At 43.8% G+C, this 15,471-nt stretch overlaps 2 protein-coding genes across 10 annotated transcripts in view; one reads left to right on the plus strand and one right to left on the minus strand.

Moving 5' to 3' along the window:
• Positions 1 to 1,293: 1,293 nt before the first annotated feature.
• Positions 1,294 to 13,197, plus strand: LOC101920327 (lanosterol 14-alpha demethylase). Its single transcript, XM_055803472.1, has 10 exons — positions 1,294 to 1,529; positions 2,222 to 2,320; positions 3,346 to 3,522; positions 7,578 to 7,704; positions 8,659 to 8,833; positions 9,009 to 9,128; positions 9,579 to 9,774; positions 10,359 to 10,454; positions 11,323 to 11,491; positions 12,159 to 13,197. Exons 1-10 carry the CDS (start codon positions 1,377 to 1,379, stop codon positions 12,335 to 12,337), a joined length of 1,491 nt encoding a protein of 496 aa, XP_055659447.1. The 5' UTR covers positions 1,294 to 1,376; the 3' UTR covers positions 12,338 to 13,197.
• A 304-nt stretch (positions 13,198 to 13,501) lies between these two features.
• AKAP9 (A-kinase anchoring protein 9) overlaps positions 13,502 to 15,471 on the minus strand; it is a 120,806-nt gene continuing 118,836 nt past the window's right edge. For all 9 annotated transcript variants that reach the window (XM_055803471.1, XM_055803470.1, XM_055803469.1 and 6 more), the window contains 2 exons: positions 14,759 to 14,898; positions 13,502 to 14,104 (listed from right to left, as the gene is read on the minus strand). In XM_055803471.1, coding sequence (XP_055659446.1) covers positions 14,061 to 14,104; positions 14,759 to 14,898 — 184 coding nt within the window. In that variant the 3' untranslated portion in view covers positions 13,502 to 14,060. The remainder of the gene's footprint in view (positions 14,105 to 14,758; positions 14,899 to 15,471) is intronic.

The raw sequence follows: 15,471 nt of genomic DNA on the forward strand, positions 1-15,471 counted from the left end.
TTTCATCCAGAAGTGGGTAAATGAAAAATAGGAACAGAGAGAAATCCAAACCCTGTAGAGACAGACTGGTAGCAACAGCCCTCCTCTCTGTACCAAACACAAACAACACTGCCAGAAGGGGGCAAGTCTCAAAATCCTACCTTTAAGTAAGCAAGTGATGCTCGGCTCAACTCCTATAGCTAATCTATCTTATTGACCACCCTTCCAGTGAAGAAATTTTTCCCAATATCCAATCTAAACCTCCCTTGGTCAACTTGAGGCCGTTTCCTCTTGTCCTGTCACTTGTTAATTGGAAGAAGAGACTGACCCCCACCTGCCTACAGCCTCCTTCCAGGCAGCTGTAGAGAGCGGTAAGATCCCTGCTGAGCCTCCTCCTCTCCAGGCTAAACACCCCCAGTTCCCTCAGCCGCTCCTCATAAGCCTTGTGCTCCAGACCCTTCACCAGCTTCGTTGCCCTTCTCTGGACACGCTCCAGCACCTCCGTGTCTTTCTTGGTGTGAGGGGCCCAAAGCTGAACACAGTGTTCGAGGTGCGGCCTCACCAGTGCCCAGTACAGGGGGACAGTCACTTCCCCGGCCCTGCTGGCCACACTGTTTCTGACACCAGCCAGGATGCTGCTGGCCCCCTTGGCCACCTGGGCACACTGCTGGCCCGTGTGCAGCCGGCGGTCAGCCAGCACCCCCGGGGCCGTTTCTGCCGGGCACCGTCCCACCCGCTCTCCCCGAGCCCGCGGCGCTGCCGGTGTGGGTTCGAAGTCCCGCGGGGCCGGCACACGTGACCCCCACACGAGCCCAGACCCACGGGTACCACCCCCCGCGCCAGCTCGGCGCCGGCACGCGCTGCCCACGGGCGTGTCTCCCGCGGCGCGCTGCTGCCTCGGCGCTGCGGCACCGGGGACCGGCGGCAGCCGCGCGGGGCGGTGCTCGGGGCAGGGGCAGCGAGCCGCGCAGCGACAGGGCGGTGCCGGCAGCAGTGCGCGGGCCGGCCAAGGCCGCGCCGGGGCTCCGCTCCCCGCTGCGAGGCCGCGGCCCGGCGCCACGCTGCTCTCGCCCGCCGGCAGCTCCGCCGCGACGCCGGTGCCGCCTCACCGCCCCCGCCACCCCCCCGGCGCGCCGCGCCAGGCCGCCGCCTGCCGCCAACCGCCAACCACCGCCCGCGGCCCGGCGCCCCGCCCCCCTCCCGCCCAATGGCGTTCCGCCGCGGCCCGGCAGACGCCGTCACCCCGCGGAGCGCGGCCGCCGGTTGGCTCCGGCGCCGGGAATCGTCACATGGGCAGAGATCAGCCCAGCGCGGGGGGCGGGGCGGGGCGGCTGCCGGGCCCGGCGGCGGGTGCTCGGCGGGGCACGGCGCAGCGGCCGGCGGCGGAGGCCGGGGCGATGCTGAGCCTGGCGGAGGTCGGCGGGTCCCTCCTGGAGCGGGTGGCCGTCGGCAACCCCCTGTCCCTGGTGCTGGCCGCCTCCGCCTTCGCGCTGAGCCTGGGCTACCTGCTGCAGCTGGGTTACCGGCGCCACGCCGGCTCCGGCCAGGGGGTAGGCGCGGGGGGCCGGGGGCAGGCGGGGGGCCGGGGCGGCCACCGCGGGGCCCGGGAGCGGCCCGGGCGAGCCGGGCGGGGAGCGGAGGCAGGGCCGGGGGGGCCGCGGGGCGCTCCCCTGTGTAGCCGCCCTGGGGGCGCGGGGCAGCGGGGGGCGCAGCCCGGGCGTGCGGGAGCCGGCTCGGGCCGGGGGGCGCCCGCAGCCGCGGGGGCGGTGTGTGACCGGAGCCCTGCGCCGGGTTGTGCCTGCGCCCGGCTGCGCCCGGCCGGCGGTGTCACACGAGGCGGAGGTGCCGGGCGGGAGCGGCTGAAGGTGGCGCCCCGCGGGCGTGCGGCTCCCGGCCGGGCCGGTAACGCTGCTGCTGAGCGCCGCCGTCCCAGCTGCAGTACCCTCGTGCTTGGCTTGCCGTCCCAGCTGCAGTACCCTCGTGCTTGGCTTTCAGACGCCCCTTAGCAAGCATCTTTAGTTGTATTTATTTTCTTTTAACCTCTGCTGGTTTTAAATGCGGCTTGCTCTTACTCTATTTAAAAAAGAAAATCACTTTTCCATGGTTGGCTTTTTCACAAAAGAGTTTAAACAGAACATGTCTAGCGTCTCCTCTGTTTAGTTTTTATGTAAATGGACATAATCTTACTACTTTCTGCACAAATTTCAGTAATTATTTTTCTCTTTTTTTTTTTTTCCCTCAGAAACACCCACCTTACATTTCATCAAGCATCCCTTTCCTTGGACATGCAATTGCATTTGGAAAAAGTCCCATTGAATTTTTGGAAAATGCTTATGACAAGGTAGGTGTGTTTCCCACGTGACTGGCTGAGCATATGCTAAAATATTTCTGTGTATTTATGACATTCTCTGTCTGGAGTCTGTGTAAAATCAATTAATTCTCATTTACCACCTCGAATGTGGAAATGGAGTGTGCAGGGTAGACTCTTGTTTCTTCAGATCTTTTTATGTACATTGTTGTTGGAGAAATAATGTTTTTTGAGGTATCTCTTATGATTCAGGTTTAAAAATATGTTTGTGTATTTGGGTAATGTTCATAGCCAAATCACAACTTAATTAAAAAGCCATTTTCATGATGTTATTTCATGCCTAAATTGGGAACTTTTAATCTCACTCTATTAATCTGTGACCAGGCTGGAATGTAGCTGATCACCTCTGCAGGCAATTTGATGAATTCTAAGTCCCTCGCCAATGTTACAAGGGCTGGTGTATAAAACCTTAGTAGGTTTTATACTGTAACAGCCCAAAAGAAATGAACTAAGGCAGTTCATTGCCTTAATTCCAATAAAAGAAGATTTATTGATCTGTTTCACAATGTCTAAAACTTTCTAGAGTCATAAGCTTCAATATTAGCTTGGTTAGCTTAGAGAGAGGCAAATTTAGTACATGAAGATCTGCTGAAGGTGACCTTTAAACTTCAAAATCTTTTGTTGCTCTTAATTATTTATGCATAACTCCAAATCCGGAATTTTTTGAGACTGTGTTTGTAGGTTACTGGAGGCTATATGTGCTTTAATTACCCTGCTAGTTTTTGTAGTGTAATTGGTCTTTCATTTACATTTTTAAAACTAAATGGTTTTAAAATGTGCAAGATCATGTGTGTTCATTATAACGTTAGATATCGCTAATAAATATATTGAGAACAGAATTTAAGTATGGCTTAAAATATTTCTATTCTGATTAAATCTCTAGATACTTCCTAGGCGAGCAAGTGATTTCTGGCAGCCTGTATATATAGAGAAATGAATTTAATAATTTGTGTTGTTCATATTTAAAATAAATTGTTGCCACTTTTTTCCTCTCTTAGTATGGACCTGTCTTCAGTTTCACAATGGTTGGCAAGACATTCACATACTTACTGGGTAGTGATGCAGCTGCTCTACTCTTCAATAGTAAAAATGAAGATTTGAATGCAGAGGATGTATACTCTCGGTTGACCACACCGGTTTTTGGCAAGGGAGTTGCTTATGATGTCCCTAATATGGTATGTATTTTAAGTATGAGTAGAAAAGTCGCATAATTTAAATTCTGAGTAGGCAGCCCTGAGCTCTTGGCTCTGTATGATGGAGTTGTGTGTTCATATGCAGTTCTGGCATATTGTTGGTAAATTGTCCTGGTTGAATAATCAAGACTGAATGTGTTTAGGTTGGTTTATTTACTACATGGCCCTTTGTCAGTATGGATGCTATTTTTTCTTGTTGAAACCATCTAATCCCACCACATAGAAGAAAAACCAGTAAATGAGTCTCTTCATTTTTCCTTCCCTTACAGCACCACTGGCCACAGTTTACTTTTCCCTTACAAGCAAGTTTAGGTCTTCCTTCTGAGAGAGCTTTAAAGAGTGATAATTTTTCATTTATGCCATGCCAAATCTAGATATGGGAGTATTAATTTGACAGTTTGCACCACAAAGTTTGTCTTGCTCAAACAGAAATCAGTCTGTATATGTTCGCTGAATACAGTCTGCCTGGGTCTGGAATGCTGTGTCGCGTGGCATTGTTTCTGAGCTACGTGTTGGCTACTTTCTTGTTTGTTCATGTTGCTGTCATGACAGACTCTTAAGCGGCAGAAGCCAACTTTTCTGTGGATGGCCTTGCTCCACTGGGACTGTGTTCAGTGTATGTTGACGTTTGCAGCCTGTTGTAGAACAGAGTAATCTGGTGGCAGAAACAGCGCTGCGATACACCGTATTTTGGGGTTTTTGGTTTTGGCTTCATTTTGTTTGTATAAATGCGATCATATAACTGGTAATAGTTTCTACAGCCATCAGTACTTTTCCTCCTTTGCGTGCCTCTTCGCTGTCCCCCGCTGAAGATACTTGCAGTGATTGTTGCCCTCTTAATTATGTGCCTATGGGGCACTAGTCTCTTTTCCTCCACACTGGCATTTTGCAGGGATTCACAAAGAATGTATCTTGTTCTTACCCCATTCTTTTGGAAATCTCATTTACAACTGATTTCCCACAACTTCCATTTAGCAAATAAGGAGAACTTACTAGTCGCCTGCTTTGTCGGGAAATGTTAAATGGTGGGTGGACAGTGTCACAAAAGTTTGGGGGCAGGATTGTTTGGTTGTTGGGTTTTTTTTGCACTTGATGGGTTTGAGTAGCCTCTCCCATCCCTTTGTGAATGAAACTAGCAGGACCGCAGCCTGTATGAAAAGTAGGAGATCGCTTCTTGTGTCCTAGGAGACCTCTTCCACAAGTGGGGCCATTCTAATGGACTTGTTTTGCCAGTTCTGACCGTTGGAGGTCTTCCTCAAAAAGTCAGGGATGGAGTTGTGGATCTTTTGGAGCTGCTTGAGTGTAGAGGGTACATGATTCTCTGCAGTGCATCTTTCATGTTCTTCTCTGGTATATGCTAGTTTCAGAAAAGTGTCTATGAATCAGATGTCGACTGCTAAGTCAGCCAGTTTTTCTCGGTGTTGTGCTTGCTCTTTGGATTCCGACTGTCGTGGGATGTCTGCTTGAAAATGAAAAGTGCTGGTTTGTCCTTAATTCTGTGACAGTTCATCCACTTATTACACCTGTTCTGACTTTTGCTTTCACACTCTAGAGTTCATGGATGGATTTGAAGGTCTGTCTTGATTCAAGAGCTAGTTCTTTGATGGGATCTAATCTCATCCTTCAGCAGTTTCATAAAATTTTCTATAAGCTCCTTGGAAACAGGCATTTCCTACAATTATGTTCTTCAGGTATATAGGGATGATTAAGGCCTACCTCACTGATCCACCATATACTGCTTTTTATCTGAAACGAGTCTTTTTCTAGAGTTTTTTCCCCTAGGGTGTGTTTGAGTTCTGCTTTAGTCAAGAGATTAATCTTTCCATATTACTCAGTATTGTGGTTTAATGTCAGCTGGCAACTAAGCACTACACAGCTGCTCTCTCACTCACCGCCTCCCTGGTGGGTTGGGGCGGAGAACTGGGAAAAAGGTAAAACTTGTGGGTTGAGATAAGAACAATTTAACAATAGAAATAAAATGAAAAATAATAAAAACAATTGTAATGAAAAGAGGAGAGAGCAAGAGAGGAATAAAATCCAAAAAGGGAAAAAAAACCCAAGTGATGCACAATACAGTTGCTCATCACCCGCTGGCCGATGCCCAGCCAGTCCCCGAGCAACAATCGCAAGGTCCTGGCCAACTTCCCCAGCTTATATATACTTAGCGTGATGTTCTGTGGTATGGAATATCCCTTTGGATTGCTTGTGTCAACTGACCTGGCTGTGGTCCCTCCCACCTTCTTGTGCCCCTCCAGCCCACTTGTTGGTAGGGCCTGAGAAACTGAAAAGTCCTTGACTTAGTATGAGCATTACTTAGCAACATCTGAAATGTTGCTAAAAATCTAAATCCAAAACACAGCATTGTACCAGCTACTGAAAAGAAAATTCAACGCTGTCCGAGCTGAAACCAGGACAGTTGGTCAGTCTTGAGTGTCTGTGGATAAGTCTATTTAGTTCATACCTTTGATATTAAAAGGACTTCTTCCTTTTTATCTTTGCAGATCCAGGTTTCTAAGAAAATTGCCTAGGCTACTTTTTTCCACAGCTGGGGAGGTGCCGGGACTTTGCTCTTGACATCCACTGATTGTTTCTAGTTGTGTGTTTTCCGATGCGAAGCTGGAGAGGTAGCATGTTGGGTTGTGGCCAGAATTCATTCTGCTAGTAGTGAGCTGGTTTTTTGCATAGCGCTACCACCACGACTTCATTTCAGACATCTGCTGGGAGGGCAGTTAGAGAGACATTCAAACTTTCATTGGCGTTCTAGCATTGATGGATCATTCAGAACTTTCTTTTCAGGCCCCCTTCTCTCTGCTCAAGCTGCTAAGTCTCTGTCTCTTCAGTGACTTCCAGTCATGCGTGTAGAAGCACCACCCCTTACTCTTTAAAAGGAAGTAATTCTGGTAATTGTTGGTTAATATGCATAGTCTATATATCAAGTCACATTCACTCTCTGTCTCCTCCCCTCGAGCCTTTTGTTGATAGTTTTGTGTTGAGAGATGCTGAAATGGCAGAGGACGAGTCTGCTCCTGTGTGTCATTCCTGTCTCTGTCAGGCTGGAGATGGAGATTGGCTAGTGTGTTGTAAGGGACAATGTGCTTGTCTCTGCTCTCTGGCACGTGTACCCTCTGACAGACGGCTGGAGGAGTCCCCACTGCATTCACTCTTTTGAGCAGTTTCTAGGAAGTAACCTTTCTTTTTATGCCTTTTGTTTTGTGAATAACTTTATAGGACATGCAGAGCCCTTGGTGGGAAGATGGTTTTTGGCATATTACTCATGGTGCAGTGCAGATCTGTAGTTCAGATGCCCTCATTTGTAATCAGGGCTTAAAAATTAATCAGATAACTTTTCTGAGCCAATGTCCTATCAATCCATTGAACGGTTCTCATCAAATAATGGGCTTTTTACCAGTAGGTTTGTTAGCTTTGAGTCTGTTCAAAGGAAAAGAGGAAGAGGTGAGAAAGACGTGAAGCTCACCGTTTTTCTAGGAGGCAGTTTGCTTCCTGCTTCTGTGTCTGACTTCCTGGGCAGTGAGGTCAGAGGGCCTTTGAAAAAAGGTGTATCTCTGGACCAGAGGTAGGGTATTACTGCGTGAGAGAAGATTGATGCTGTTGGGGAGAGGAAGCAAGGAGGGCACATCACAAGGAACACAGACTGAATCCAGACTTTGCAAGGACAGGTTTGATTACATTTATGGTCATGTATCTGAAGCGTGTTCCATATTTCAGTCTTGAATGTTTCTTGTATCTTCAGGGATAAAGTTTAACAGAGATTCTCAGATTTATTTTTTGTTCTGGTACTGCAAGAGAGAGAACTGTATTTTACTTGGATGTTGCTAAACTTTTGCTTGAAAAACAAAGAAGGTGAAAACTAGAATAGTACCTGTTATTTAAATTTAAGTGTCTGTTGTACACTGCAGTCCTAATCACAATCTCTTTTTAATTCTGTATGTTCTTATAGTACAAATGATAATAAGTTGTTAATTACATCAGTATGATGAACCTTGTACTGACCACTTTTTCTGTCTTGGTTCCTCTAGGTATTTTTGGAACAGAAGAAGATGCTCAAAACTGGGCTAAATATTGCCCAATTTAAACAGCATGTATCTATGATCGAAGAAGAAACAAAGGAGTATTTCAAAGCATGGGGAGAGAGTGGAGAAAAAAGTAAGTGAGATCAGATGCATTTTTCCACCAGTTTTCTGGGAAGGCATTAAGGCCAATGCAGTGTATGGTTTTGTAAATTATTTACTGCAATAGTAAAGAAATTAAAAATGACATAGGTAAAACTGTACTGAACATTGGAAGAAATGTGCAAAATACAGATTTTGTTTAATCAAATTTAAGGCTATTGAAGAATAAAGTTGCTCAGAAAATCACTGAAAGGAGTGGCGCATTATCTTACTTTTGCTTGCTTAGTCAGCTTATGGAGAGTGTACCTGCTGCCTGGCTGAACCATCCTCATTTCGCACGATCTGAGTCAGCCCAGTGTAACCACTTAGTCCCTAGGAAAAGATCCTGCTCTGCAAGCCCCCAGTGGCATAACAGTGTCATAAATATTATTTATTTAAACATATATATTTTAATTAAATTGGTAACATTTATGTAACACTTGTATATTTTAATATAATATGGTTGTAATTTATTTTGGAAGTATATAATTTATATATAGAATGTGATAATACAGAGTTTTATGCTTAAAAGTATAAATATTATATAAAGACAAATCAGTGAGCAGCAAAACTAAAACTGGTTTCTCATGCATTTGGATTTCAAGGTTAAGTTTTCATATGACTTCCTTTATGTTTGTTAAGGATTGAGCTTGTGCTGCATGGCTTACTTTGGAAGGTTTACTAGCTCTCCTAGAAAAATTTCTAGAAAGAAATACTTTAGAAAAAAGCTGTTGAAATCAGCAATTAAAGTGTTGATTAAAGACAGACCTGACAGACACACAGAAATTTAAAATCAGATGCTCCGTTCTCGGAGTAAAACAATCTAAAACACTTAAAATCTGTGTCCAGTTACTTATTTTTCTCTTCTGTAAAATAAAAATAAACCTGTAGAGCATAACATCTCGCCTGAAATGCATCTTCGGTAACATTTTTTCAAATCTTTCCTCAGACCTGTTTGAAGCCTTTTCCGAACTTATCATCTTGACAGCAAGTCGTTGCTTACATGGGAAAGAAATAAGAAGTTTGCTGAATGAGAAGGTGGCTCAGCTGTATGCGGATCTGGATGGGGGCTTTACTCACGCTGCCTGGCTTCTGCCAGGTTGGCTGCCTCTGCCAAGCTTCAGGTACCAGAAATAACAGATGAAGCAACTTAAGCATCTTATCTAAACATCTTTGTTGTTTGGATCCCCCTCCCCACGTTCTTGTTCGTAAGCTATTCTAGATGTCCCAATAAATCCTCTTAAGCATTTTTTGTGTTGCATTGTATAAAGTTGATAATAGAAGTGTTTTTAATTGCAGACGTCGAGATCGAGCGCACAAAGAAATAAAGAATATTTTCTACAAGGTTATCCAGAAACGTCGAAAGTCTGAGGAAAAGGAGGATGACATGCTCCAGACTCTACTTGATGCTTCGTACAAGTAAGCCAAGGGTTTGAAGACTTATCATTTATAGACCTTAGCTTTGAACTATTCAGTTAAAACTGTCTACCAAAAAAAAAAAAAAAAGAAATATTCCCTCATGGTCTGAACTGTTTTTGTTACCAGAAATTGGTCCTAGCTGTAGTCTTAAAAACAGCTTAAAAACCTTACTTGTTAATGGCTGTTCAGATTTCTGTGATTTTCATCGCTGGTCATGAGGTTGTTTCCTTTCTCTTTGCTGGCTGTTCGGTAATGATTTTCTTTAAGGCTCCCAGAATGCGTCTCTCCCTCTGTTCTCCCTTCTCCCTACCCTTAGAGCTTTTGCTGCTTCATATAGGATAGGCAACAAAATAGAAGGAGGAGAAAGAAATACATTAGAAGAAATCGTAAATGCTGCTGTAACTGGAAAACTGATCAAATGAAGTTCTAACATAACCCCCTTTAACCTAGGGATGGCCGTCCACTGACAGATGATGAAATTGCTGGAATGCTTATCGGTTTGCTGTTAGCGGGGCAGCACACATCCTCCACCACTAGTGCCTGGCTTGGCTTCTTCATAGCCAGAGACAAATCAATACAGGAACAGTGCTACACAGAACAAAAAGCAGTTTGTGGGGATGACCTGCCACCATTAACTTATGAGCAGGTTTGTATGTTACGGTATTGCTGCTGGGTATTTTTATACTTCTCGATGCTTCTTTAGAAAGAAAAACAACAAACAAACGTGAAATACAGTCATGTGCTTTGTGTTAGAATCAGTGTGTCGCTGTCACTGTCATAACACTGTTTGCCAATATTATCTCTTCCTCTCCAAAGAAATACGCAGCTTGTTACTGTTTTGTTGGTTTTTTTTAATTGGTGTTAAGGAAATTACAGTTCCTGCAATGTTTATTTAAGAAACAGTAGTTCTGTAGAGGAGGAAGAGCTTCATATTTCCACTGAGGAAAGGGATGCAGTGTGACTCTGTGCTTTAATTAGGTGTCAGAAAACACTCATGAGACAAATTAGAAGGAAACTAGTCCTATTTGATTGCACTGGTCAGAGACTTTTCCTTCTTAATCGAATCAAATTGGGGAAAAAAACCCATCAGGATAGCTAATGAAGTACATGTAAATATGAGCTGCTTACTCTGTTTTTTTTTTAAATTTAGTTTTACGTGGTATAAAAAACACTTTGTTTGTGTTGAATAAACTTGACTTTATTTTGATACATCATTTTCTCTATATTCAGCTCAAGGATCTCAGTTTGCTGGATCGCTGTCTAAAAGAAACTTTAAGGCTTAGACCTCCTATAATGACCATCATGAGAATGGCCAGAGCTCCCCAGGTGAGTATGCTCGTTGGAGCTGACTTCACTTCAGTAGAATGGGGCTGGAAAAGGCCCGGCGGGGGGTGTCCCACGTGGCAGATGGAAAACATGAGTGAGCAGTGTTTGCTGACAGGGAGGGGAGCTGATGTCTGCCTGGGTTGTATCAGTGGGAGTGTAGCTGGTGTTGATTGAGGAAAGCAATTAATACATTGAACTTGGTAGTTGTTACCTTCCGCTGGAATTGTATCCAGTTTTCGACCCCTCCGGCCCCCAGCAATCAACATGTTGATGAAGTGAAGCAAGCAGAGGGCCACCAAGCTGGCAGGGGACGGCAGCACTTGTCCTGTGAGGCTGAAGGAACAGGGTTTGTTCAGCCTGGAGAAGGGAAGGCTTTGGGGGGACCTGGTAACAGCCACGTGTGCACGTGTCTTCTTCAGCAGAACTAACCCTTTCTTCCATCAGTCTCACTGGAGCTTAGTTTGGTGCTACCATTTGAAGATACTTTTTGTTTGCCAGCTACTTTTAGTAGTTATCTTGGAAGAATGTGGCTTGTACTTAAACTTGCTGTTTGTACAAATAAGAAAGTAAAATAATTATTTAAACAATTGTTCCTCCCATAACAAATGCTTTCAATAAATTTAAGGTAACACTTTTTTTTAAAAAACCCTTCTGTAGAAGTGCCAGCCTTGTTAAAGGTTCCTGCAACTACTTGCACATTGTGCCCTGTACAAGTGAAACAATGAAGTATGAAGCTGCATTCATTGTAAATGAGCTTAGGCAAAATCTCTGGAAATTCCAGCGTCATGATACAACACTTCAGGTAACACTTTGAAAATAAAAATGGGGAAGTTTTGTCACGTGTGGAGTCTTGTCTCTTCTCTTGTAGACTGTCGCTGGATATAATATTCCCCCTGGCCATCAGGTCTGTGTCTCTCCCACTGTTAACCACAGACTCAGGGACTCCTGGAAGGATGCTCTAGAGTTCAAGCCTGACCGGTATCTCCAGGATAACCCAGCAGCTGGAGAGAAATTTGCATATATTCCATTTGGCGCTGGTGAGTAAGAGAACACAGCACTTTCCTGAGCGATTGAGTACTGAAGTAGCTCACACTGGTCATCTTGTACAGCACCTCCCCACACTGTAGTGCCCAAGGATCTATTTTTTTCCTTTCTGTTCCCACCTGAAAATTTTCTTTATGTGAAAGCGCTGTTAAAAGAATGAAGTAAATTGAGCAATAGCTGTATATATCACTCAAAGTAGCAATCAGAACAAATTAGGTCAGCATGTGTGATATTTGACTTGTCTTTTCAAGTCAAGGTAAAAACCTGGTAATACAAAGTCAGTTTTAGGCACAGCAAAAATGTGGCAGTTGTGACTCCATGCCCAACAGTTTGCAAATGTCACCACAGCAGGGTTAAAGTCAGCATCTTTTCTCTGTGTTGCAAATGCTTCTCCGGCAGTACGTGAATTAATGCTTTGTGGTGAACACAGAACAACACAATCTCATTCAAATGACTCTCAATCTGTTTTATGCAATGGCAGTTTTTATAAACAAGACTTTGGTGCATCAGAGTTCCATAATGGTTTGTGTGCAACATCAGAGCCTCCTGTTGTTTAGAAAGAAGCAATTACTGGCTGCAAAAAACTTTCAAAGTTAACTTGTTGTCAAAAGTGGTTTGATAATATGTATTCTAAACTGCTTTTTATGGCTTTCCTCCTAGGCCGTCATCGCTGCATTGGAGAAAACTTTGCTTATGTTCAGATTAAGACTATTTGGTCTACTTTGCTTCGTTTGTATGAATTTGATCTCATCAATGACTATTTTCCAACTATAAATTATACAACCATGATACACACCCCTAATAACCCCATTATCAGATATAAGAGGAGGTCACTGTAAATTCTGTAGCTAAAACCTTACTTGTGTAAACTAAGAGACTTTTGAAGAAAATTGTCACAAAATGGGTGGCAAATGGAAGCTGTTGCAGCTACTGTTAACAGAAAGCAACAATAATTACCAAATGCAAAGTCTTTGCATCAATTTTGTTTGCTGACATCATTTAATGCTGCTGTGTATAATTGCTTGTTCTACACATTTCTCATTGCATTTTTAAAGAAAAAGTGTCTTTATTGGTGTAACACTTTTAAGGTGCATGCCAGCTCTTCAAGGTGAAGAAATAAGTAATTTCTCTAAACAGAACTGTTTGCTTTGGAAAGATAATTGAAGATTATTTTCCACAGATAGTAAGAGGTTAAGACTGCATACTGTACCTCTGTGTCCAATTCCAGTACATCTGTCAGGGAACAGGCACTGCAGGGGAATGTTTGTGATTCTGTTCCAAGCCAACAAGGTATGGTTTTGGCTAATTATTTTTAAAAAATGTTACTGTACAGCTGAGCAGTAGGCAAATTGTTCACAGAGACGAACAACTTAAACGTCTAACTTGAAAGCAGTTGTAAAATGCTTAGGTTCAGAAAGAAAAAAATTCTTTAAAAAAGCCTTCTGAAAGTAGTGATCTCTGGAAGCTTGATGTTAAGTGTGAAAGTAACTGATAATACAAATGTTGATTTGGTAAATAACATGTTTGTGTATAAAATGGTCAAAAGTTAAGTGAAACGGCTGAATTTTGTCCCCCTTTGTAATGACTAATGCAGGATTGTGAAATGGCATTTAGTTCAAGAGTGGCAATGATAAATAGTAACGAGCTCTGGGTTACAGGAACTTTGAATTACATTTATAAAAAGTCTTCTTGTGACAGATTTCTGTGCTCTACCCTGTCACTTCTGAAAAGCTTTATGAAGAAGAGTGGGTCTTGCAAGGAGCTTACCCCCCCTTCATCAGTGCTCACCGTAATGGGGGTGTTGCCATCAGGCACAGCAATGGTGGGAGTGCAACAGTCTTCCCCTGCAGCCCTCCGGGGTGTGACCAGGGTCTTCAGGAGCCAGGCTGGTACCTGTCCTCTCCTCACTAGCAGCAGTGTCTTGGAATCCAGAAAAGTAAAGCTGCCGCAAGTAGGAGGAGCAACCTTTTCCGTGGGAATAAGGGAGTGGTTCTTGAACACAGTTAAAGCATGAAGTCGTCTTTTATTTCAGTACTTTGACAAAATACCCATAAAATTCAAAACTTCTACCATTACAAAAATAGGTCTCTACAAGTGATATTCTGTCTGCACTGCCAGTAGCAAATATTACGAGAGTCATGTAACTTCAGTAGCCTTGCCAGAAAAAGTGCAAGTAAACTTCGCTGAATGTAGCTCAATTTCATTAATACACAAGTTTCATCTTCGCACCCTTTTGATAAATACACACTTGATAAGTTAATCATTTAAATTAGCATTCCACAAATATACATGTAATTTAATGAGGTGGGGGTTCGTTGTTTGGGTGTTTTGAGGGTTTTTTTTGGTTGTGGGGGTTTTTTTTCTTCCATGATCACAAAGTGCCTATATACATAAATCCCAGGCTGCGTGGGTGTGCCAGGATGGAACTGTATACAATTGTATAGCTGTGTTCATATTGGTCCCACGATATACACATTGTACAGAAGCATAGAAAGAGCACAGATCTAGAGAAGGCAATCCATTAACATCACTGCCAGTGATAGAGATGTTGAAAGGGCATTATTATCTTCTCATACCCAAGTGCAGCTGAGTGTATGAAGTTGAACCTGTAAGATGGAGAGATTTCCATTAAGATTACTTGAGGATTCACAAATGACATGTTATTCAGCTGAAGAAGCATGAAAGATTTCCCATGGGTAATCTTTCAAGAACAAAATTTCCTCAAATGATGGATTTTATGCTGAAGCAAGACTTTAATACAGTAACTGCAAAACCCAAGTTTGATAAATTATATCCCATTGATAATTTTCTTGATTTATTCCTTTTGCAGCACAAAATTTACTATCATCTATGGGACAAAAAGGCTGTAACTTTGGGAAGCAAAGTGGTAGGAGACGAAATCCCCCTTGTACTCCCACATCCCAATCTCTTGGGTACATTTTTCTCCTCTAGCTTAAAATCGTAATAGGATGCCAACTGAATCCTTGCTGCACATTCATTCGAGATCAGGGAAAGTTAAAGCATTACCAATGACCTAAAAACCTGTAATTAAAGCACAGCTGTGTATCTCCCTTCAAAGAATTTTACAATTTTCTTAATGAGCTTTTTGCTACATCTCAGAGTAGCCTCTTGTTTAAGGCTGAAAATGCCTAAATTCAAAGCCGTTTGTTACAGATCTTGGAGAACCAGCACATGCTTTCTGACGTGGAACTGAGCCCTGTGCTACCCAGAGTCATGGGGAGGACTGCCCCCGCCCTTACCTGACTGCACGCTGCCGAGTCGCCTTTGTAGTGCTTCCAGCCGATTGATATAATCTGTTAAAGCTCGCTCAGGATCGTAGTTCTGCAGCTGAGAACAGGTGAAAGAGGCTGGGTTTAAATCGGCATGCATACCGTGGAACCTAGGGGCAGAACACCACAGATGTTTTAAAAAAACAAAGTTTGAAGTAAAACAAAAGTATCGGCAGACACAGTACTGACTGCACGTCCCTTAACTTACGCAGGGGTAGCCAGCACACCGTACCCATGTCACCTCCCTGCCATTTACTGCCCAAGTCATCACACTGCCTGCCCCAGAGAAACCACTTTTCCCAGCTTCCTCTTCCTTCTACTGATTTGATGCTGCATTTCCCTGGGACAACGACTGACCAGCAAATTCCTGCTGAGACAGCAGCAGAAGCCATGGTAAACTCAGGTTTGCTTTTCTATTTAGAAGCTTGTGTGAACAAGGACACGGCCATCTTTACAGGATTCTGTCTCTCTTCATTACTCTCTAGAATTAAAAATGTGGCTAAAATAGATCAAAGATTTTTTCCATGTAAACTGTTATGGTTGCCACAAAATAAGATTACAAATGTTGAGGTGGTTTATATAAAAATGAAAAACCAAAATGGCTAAAATCTGATCTTCAGTAAAAATCTGAGCTCCCAGCTCCACGTAAACTCAAAGGCTGACAGTGCTTATAAAAACGTTGC

The sequence above is a fragment of the Falco peregrinus genome, chromosome 5 (genome assembly GCF_023634155.1).
Source record: "Falco peregrinus isolate bFalPer1 chromosome 5, bFalPer1.pri, whole genome shotgun sequence".
Taxonomy (NCBI): domain Eukaryota; kingdom Metazoa; phylum Chordata; class Aves; order Falconiformes; family Falconidae; genus Falco; species Falco peregrinus.

Excerpts from the sequence above, each read along its gene's own strand:
- LOC101920327 (XM_055803472.1), top strand. The coding sequence starts at position 1,377 with ATGCTGAGCCTGGCGGAGGTCGGCGGGTCCCTCCTGGAGCGGGTGGCC. Across the intron at positions 1,530-2,221 it reads ACGCCGGCTCCGGCCAGGGG|AAACACCCACCTTACATTTC; the intron begins GTAGGCGCGGGG and ends TTTTTCCCTCAG. Across the intron at positions 7,705-8,658 it reads GGGAGAGAGTGGAGAAAAAA|ACCTGTTTGAAGCCTTTTCC; the intron begins GTAAGTGAGATC and ends ATCTTTCCTCAG.